Here is an 8,130-nt window from a genome sequence, read left to right as displayed (position 1 = left end):
GTCTCGCTACTCCATTGGACTGATTTGACACGTGCTTCAGAACGCGGTCACGCAGGGGCGTTCCCAAAGCGACTTCGACGCAGCTCGAGTTCCTGAAGGGGAACTACCTTTGTGTGACAAACAATCTAGTATCCTATTCATCTCCAGTATGCTGTAACTACTACAACCAGATTCACTGAGTTGAATTTGAGAACTGGACTGGTCTGAATCACCAATAAATCAATTTCAGCTGTAAAGCAGAGTATTTTTCAGCTCAGTTCCGATTAGGTGTTGATTGAATTCAGTTTAATAACAGTAGGCGCGTTTCCATTATAGATTTGCGCAAAACTTTGGCGAGGAGGTTATAGTACATTGAACAATGATCATATGACTTTTTACATACACCATGTGACCTGTAAATGCGAAAAAGCCGTTTCCATTGCAGTTTTGCGAATTATTCCTTTTTCGCATTGCCTGAAAAACCACCTCATGCGAGCGTAAAAACTTTTTTTGCGATATATGGGAGTTTTTGCGAAATTGACGAGTTTCCATTAAGCGTATTTTCAATTCACAATTTCAATTTGCGCAATTTGAAGGGTAATGGAAACACGCCTATTGTCACTGCTGCAATGTTCATAAATTATGAAACGACTTCAAACACAGCTCTCTAGAAGAATAATGCCATTATGGAGCTCAATTCAAGAGACCTCAACATTTTTTAATTACATTTTTAAATAGTCATCACCAGACCATTTATCATACTTTTTTTTTGGTGTTTTTGTTTTTCTGAAGCTCAAATCCCTTAGTCCTTATTTATTAAACATGACAGTGAGTAAACAAGAAATTCATTTATAGAGAACACCTCTTTTTAACACTATCAAAATGTTATTAATGTTAACATAATGTTAATGTTCATCTCAGACCTCTTTTGTATGGTGTCCGTAAGGTGACATGTTCGGTTCACTTAGTTTTGTCGTGGCCACGACATAATAACTCGTGGGAACGTGATAATATGTCGTGGCCACGAGATATTAATTTGAGGGAACGTCATATTAACTCGTGGGAACGTGATATTATGTCGTGGCCACGAGATCATTTTGTCGAGGTAACGACATACTTATGTCGTGGCCTCGAGATGCTATGTTGAGGGAACGACATCCATTTCTCGTGGCCACGACTTCTTATTTTGAGGGAACGACATATTTTTCTCGTGGCCACGAGTATAATGCGTAAACAAACCTGCATGACCATAGCAACCCGGGATTATCAAAAATAGATAAAAAATTTTTATTAACATTAAACAATTAATTTAATAGGCTATTTGTATATTATTATTGTTATTATTACATTAACTTATTAGGGCTATATTTTTATATTTATTGTGGCATGTCGAGCATTTACAGTAGGCTATTATTTACAAAAGTATTCAGAACGTTAAGTAAAGAGATCGAAATGAAGGGAAAAAACGAATATAAACAAATATAAAAATATAACCAATAATAGGCTAATAATAATAATAATAATATACAAATATTACGGGAAAAAGATGATCAGTTAATGGACTTACAAGACTGTAGGATGGATAAAAATGTTTTCTTGGAGGCCTATTTTATATTATGCACTTTATGTAACATTTATTCATGTCATGATAAACTTCATTTGAATGCTGACAATCGCACGTCATACAGCCAAGGCCTATATGGTTAATATAATAATATAATAATGTAATAATTTCGATAATAAATAATATAATAATTTCTTAATTCAAAATAAAATATTAATGAATCCATCTCTGATAATATAATAATATAATAATGTAATAATTTCTATAATAAATAATATAATAATTTCTTAATTCAAAATAAAATATTAATGAATCCATCTCTGATAATCCTGGGTTGCTATGTTCACGCAGGTTTGTTTACGCATTAAACTTGTGGCCACGAGAAATGGATGACGTTCCCTCAACATAAGAAGTCGTGGCCACGAGAAATGGATGACGTTCCCTAAACATAAGAAGTCGTGGCCATGAGAAATGGATGTCATTCCCTCAACATAAGAAGTCTTGGCCACGAGAAATGGATGACGTTCCCTCAACATAAGAAGTCGTGGCCATGAGAAATGGATGTCGTTCCCTCAACATAAGAAGTCTTGGCCACGAGAAATGGATGACGTTCCCTCAACATAAGAAGTCGTGGCCATGAGAAATGGATGACGTTCCATCAACATAAGGATGTCGTTACCTCGACAAAATGATCTCGTGGCCACGACATAATATCACGTTCCCACGAGTTAATATGACGTTCCCTCAAATTAATATCTCGTGGCCACGACATAATATCACGTTCCCACGAGTTAATATGACGTTCCCTCAAATTAATATCTCGTGGCCACGACATATTATCACGATCCCACGAGTTATTATGTCGTGGCCACGAAAAAACTAAGTGAACCGAACATGTCACCTTACGGGCACCGTACTTTTGTGTTAAAACAGCAGAAAAGTTATTAACCTCTTTATGTGTGGCAACATTAAGAACATGGGCTTGCACATATGGCCCATCTGAGAGAATTTAAAACCACAGGTAATAAAAGATGCTTGAGGTGTTGAAAATGACCGAGGGATTTTCCCAAACAGGTCTGCACTCCACACCCAGATTTACAACTTCCTCACAACACATATTAACAGGGCTGGCAGTAAATGCCACATAAGCTACAGTATTAACACATGCCGAATGTGGACGTGTGTATGAGTGTGTACATTTAAAATGCTCACATGTGTTATTTGTAGGGATGTAACGATTCACTCAACTCGCGATTCGATTCGATTCACGATTTTGATTTCACGGTTCGATTTTCTCACAATTTTTTTTTACAAAATGAGATTGAAGACATTATACAGTAAATGAAAAGGTGTTGCTTTATTAGGCTATTGCTGCACGTTTCTTTGTGAAATTGAAATATAACAAAAATAAATTGAAATTTTAAAACAAACCCCAAATCAAACAAGTTACACAAATAAAAGAAATCTCTTAATATGAACAAACTAAGGCTTTGCCTGTGCTCTTTCCATTTAAAATTAGAGGCAACCACTGGATTTTAATCATGATCCAAAAAAAGATGCAGCATACATGCAGCATGAGTAGTTTTTAATCTAATTTAGACTGTATAATTTCGAAATTTGAAGCAAAAACAGAATGGTCTGACTTTAGTGTTGTGAAACTATACTACATAAAACATCTGAACGAAACAGCAAACGAGCTGAATGAGATGCAGATTCCCTCTCTAGCCAGGTTTCCATCCAAGGATTTTTTATGAAAAAATATTTAGCGCTTCAAAATTTTTACTGATATAGTTGATGGAAATTATCGATAAAATTTCTCATGTGTCGACATTATCTTTTTCCGTTTAACTTTAGCGCATAAATTCTATATCGATACTTCAAATGTCGCAAAAATTTTTTAGAAACACTTTTTGTCGAGAAAAGGGGCTTTAACGCAAATAAATGTGGTGTCACGTGGCAGAATTAGCCTATATCCAGCGTCCATGGTCATGGTGTTGCTCACGTTAAAGCACCCTTTCCCTGTAGTTCAAAAGCGCATTAAATCATATTCATATTATTAAATTGCATCTAAAATTATTTTATATTTGGTAAGAAAAAGACAAGTTACCTCTCAAACATACTTATCTTAATTTGATGTTCCTTTAGTAGCCTACATTTACATTATTTTTTACACTGCACTGCTCAGTTTAAATAACCTGTAGTCCGTGCCGTTCAGCGTGATCACCATACCCCCGTGACATTACTATGCCAAGCACATTTTGTTTTACGTGGATATTGGAACGCGAAGTACAAACTTTTTAATTAATTAGTTTTGGCCTGTTAGTAGCTTCTTATATATTTTTATTTCTGTTCTGTTCTACCGTTAAATTTAAAGTAGGCCTATTTGTTGTGGACTGAGGGGAACTAAAATAGCATGGTTTTCAATGTTGGCTGACTGTATTTTATTATGACAATGAACAGGCTGCGTTGTCCAGTTAGTAATGCTTAACTGCGCGAGTGAGGCACCGGCACGATCACTTGTTTTTTTTTTTTTCTTTTAAAAGTGGAAACAACTTACACCGTCTACACCAGACGCGAGCGGTGCGGCAATTGTCGCGTCAGGTGTAGACACGGTGTTACTATACTCCTTAATTTGTGGTCATGTGAGTAAGACATTATTCAAAACTATTCTAAATATTCCTTTATTTGTGATTCACAATAAAAACAAATCATTGTGGTTTTGTAAAATAAAGGAAACAAACAGGATGCCGCTTTCTTAAGAGCTCAAGGGCAATTTTTTTTTGTGATACACCAAAACTTATGCGACAATTCGTTTTTTTAGGGATGACATCATCACGCACAGCATTTTATCGGTAAAAGGCCAGTTGGATGGAAACACGCTGTAGACAGCAATTTTCGCAAAGTTTTTTTTACGCATATTCTCTTTATTGATAACAAAACAGCGCAAAAACTGGATGGAAACTTGGCTTCTGACAGCAGGTGGTGCTCATGAACAGCAATAGCCGCGTTTCCACTGTCGGGCCAAAAGCGGGCATGCTAGTGCGTGCCAGGGACAGTCGCGTTTCCACTGTCACTTCTGGGGCTTGATCGTGCCTCGTCGGTGCTTCCTCGGCCAGCTGGGGCTAGAGGAGTGGTTATGAACAAAGGCGGAGTTTCTCCGCGTCTGGAGAGCGTCAGCGCCGCGGATCATTTCAGAAAGTTAACAGCTATAACATCAGCATTAAAGACTTTTAAAATAATTTTAGTTCAAAACTCACTTCCAGACAGCAGCGAGTGTTTGAAATAACTTGATCCGATGTGGATTATGATCGCATACAAGGCAGAAATATTTATAAGCGATGCAAAAGACTATGCACGCTAGCCATTAACGTTACCATAGTAAACATGGTAAATACGACCTCTTGAAGAAATCAGATGTCAGCTTCTTACAGGTATTCTCTATCACAATCGTGTATTTTGTAAAGGGCGTGTTTTAGTGAAGCGCAGCGGAGCTTCTGGCCCGACGGTGGAAACGCAGCGTGATTTTGGCCTTGGTGCTACAGGTCCGAGGCTATTAGCCCCGCCCACCCCATTTAAAGCACTGGCCCTACAGTGGAAAAGCGGCTATTGATACAGTGTTTCCTGGGTTACCGCTGTAAACAAAGCAGAGCTGCGCTTATGAACACTACTTTAATATGCATTGTTCAGATGCAAGATGAAAAGAAAATACCATGTAAACTTTTCTAAAGATAGTCAGTTGCCCTCAGAGATACATTCTTATAAATTCCTACTCCAATTGTATCGCGATTTGTTTGGCATCTCAACCGATCTGAATCGTCACATATTTGAATCGATTTTCGACCGGCTCGCGGTTAATCGTTACATCCCTAGTTATTTGCTTGGGTTTCATAAAGAATGGTTGCAACTTACTTGTCCAGAAAGATCTATATAATATGGTTCTCCTTTTTGACCTTTTTGACCAGAGAGTCCCTAAAATCAAGAGGAAAAAAAAAATTGTAAATGAAAACTGATCTATACTTTATGAATGACATCACTAAATTTTCACAGCTACGCTCATGGACAAAATAACAGGACAAAAAGTATTACACTAATAAGCAATGAGCATGCAACGTGTCAAAATAAAAATTAAGTTTACATGTCAGTGTCTGGTGCATTGAGTTTTTTATAATTGGTTATTGAAATTGTGTTATAATAAAAATGTTTGTATAACATTATTTAATTAAATTTTAAATAAAGAAATATATGTGATCCTCAAAAATAAATAAAGAATTCAACTGGCTTTTGATAAGATGATTTGTTTCTTTAGTAAGTGAAATGTCTACTATTATTCAATTTGGTAAATATTATATGCTACAATCTTCTTGAGATGCAGAAAAACCCCTCAAACTTACAGGAGCACCGGGAAGACCAGGAAATCCATCACGGGCTCTGTCACCTGGGTCACCTCGTGTGCCATTACAGCCATCCAAACCTAGAGGTCCCCTGGGCCCCTCCTGACCTGGGTGTCCCTGCACAGGATTGTAGTTTAGTTTACCATTTTCTGTAAAGGGTGAAACTATAGTAAGAGACAAGAACTGTGTACTCACTGGAACTCCATCATTACCAGAAAACCCAGGAACACCCATTGGGCCCTGTCAAAAAATTAATAAAACACACAAAGGCATTTTGTACCGTCATGTACACTATGCATTGTTTCCTGTATTTAGATCTAATATGAAGGCACATTTCCTGTATTTAGATCTAATATGAAGGCATACATATTTGTAAACATTTCATTACATTCACAAAGTATAGAGAATAAAAACAAATAATGCCCCTCCATAAAATCTGACCTTATCTCCATTTCGTCCAGGGGGGCCTTTGCGTCCTACATGGCCATTTTCTCCTTTGGGCCCAACTGGCCCCGGGGCCCCAATAATACCCTCAGGACCAATGCTACCCATCTGTCCAGGTTCCCCAGGTTGACCCTGAAAGGAGACAAAAATGGATATAAGAGATAGAAGTACAGAGCCTTCCTAAAATCAATCACTTTGCTGTATTCCTCATTTGTACAGTTGCTTAGGATAAAAGCATCTGCTAGATGAATAAATAAAAATTAGGGCTGTAAAATCGATTAATCATGATTAATCACATCCAAAATAAAAGTTTGTGTTTACATAATATGTGTGTGTGTGTGTACTGTGTATATTTACATTTATATATAAACACACACACATACATTTAACATAACAAATCATACATAAATATAAATATATAATTATTTCTTAAATATATACACACACGTATGTGTGTTTTTATATACTGTACATATAAATTGTTACAATGTCCAGCTGGAGTGCCCATGAGCTCCGCTAGAGGCCACTCAACCCCGGACTCCATTTCCCATAACCCTCTGCCTAGGAACTCGTTATTGGACTTCAGCTGTTTCCAATCAGGAGGACTAGACAGGTTACACTCACACACATGGCTGAGTATTGTTAACCTGTATCGCCATTGTGTTTTCTGTGTTTCTTACCTGTGTTTCCTTGCCTTGTCTTGGCGTGTTTTTGACCTTGGACTGTTTACGTTGTTTTTTGATCGTTTGCTGCCTGTCCTGACCATTGCCTGTTTTGTGGTTTTCTCTTTTGCCTGTGCTTTGGATGTTACTGTTTTGCTGGTGTTTTACCCTGCCTGTTCTGAATACACTCAATGAAATAAAGCCTGCAGATGGATCCTCAACTCCGTTGTCACGCCTCCTATTAGCGGTGCTCCGTCTCTTATTGCCTTGTTTATCTAAAAGTGTTCTTTTCCTTTAAAACTAGCCAACAAGCCATATGTGTTGACTGTGAAATACAGACTTTAATAATATGCATTTATGGTAATTACTAAATTTTCGTCTCAATCCATGTTCATATTTACTGCAAACAATGCGCCATTACTTTAATTCTTCGCTTGCAGCGCAGCAATAGACTTGGTGCGGAATCGATCTCTGCACTGCTGCAGACGCGCCGCTACTGGAACGCACTGCCGGACCATAACCGTGTGCAGTGAACGCTTTATTAATCCGTTAACGTGAGCGCGGAAAAAATACACACCGCAAACGCACTGCAAATCTTTAGTGACTATGTGACACTGCCTCGACTGTGCAAGTGACAATTCCTGTGTCAACTGCGCAGCGTGCAGCTCGCTTACAGACAGACGCGATGTGTGGTGATTTGAAGCCAATTGCGTATTTTGAGAGAGAAAGAGAGAGAGCGCGCGGTGATTCACTCATGCTGTTTGTGAAATTACGTCTTACACAAGGTTTTCAAATTACTTTATAAGTTATTTAATGAAAAAGCATTATAATTATTTCACCCACGCCGGACAGGGACAGAGACTGAGACGGTGTTGCTGCATGTCGTGCCAAACCTCTCACGGCAGCGTCATCAGCTTGAGATCGGTTTTTTAGAGACCGCCGACCAAACATCCCAACGTGATTATCGGCCGATAGTGATCGGTAGCCGATCAATCGGAGCACCCCTACCTCCTATGTTAAATAAATATACACAGTACACACATATATTATGTAAACAAACTTTTATTTTCATTAATCATATATATATATA

The 8,130-nt window shown here is 37.9% G+C and overlaps 1 protein-coding gene across 4 annotated transcripts in view; it reads right to left on the bottom strand.

The window, feature by feature from the left end:
- The window catches only part of LOC107677838 (collagen alpha-6(IV) chain-like), a 127,665-nt gene that overhangs the window by 44,811 nt on the left and 74,724 nt on the right, over positions 1-8,130 (bottom strand). For all 4 annotated transcript variants that reach the window (XM_016472884.1, XM_016472883.1, XM_016472885.1 and 1 more), the window contains exons 5-8: positions 6,376-6,510; positions 6,130-6,174; positions 5,935-6,051; positions 5,453-5,512 (exon numbers count right to left, since the gene is read on the bottom strand). In XM_016472884.1, coding sequence (XP_016328370.1) covers positions 5,453-5,512; positions 5,935-6,051; positions 6,130-6,174; positions 6,376-6,510 — 357 coding nt within the window. The remainder of the gene's footprint in view (positions 1-5,452; positions 5,513-5,934; positions 6,052-6,129; positions 6,175-6,375; positions 6,511-8,130) is intronic.

This window comes from Sinocyclocheilus anshuiensis, unplaced genomic scaffold (assembly GCF_001515605.1).
Source record: "Sinocyclocheilus anshuiensis isolate Anshui unplaced genomic scaffold, SAMN03320099.WGS_v1.1 scaffold1077, whole genome shotgun sequence".
NCBI classification, from domain to species: Eukaryota; Metazoa; Chordata; class Actinopteri; order Cypriniformes; family Cyprinidae; genus Sinocyclocheilus; species Sinocyclocheilus anshuiensis.
Note: the sequence above shows the minus strand (reverse complement) of the source record. Positions and strands in the feature narration are given on the sequence as shown.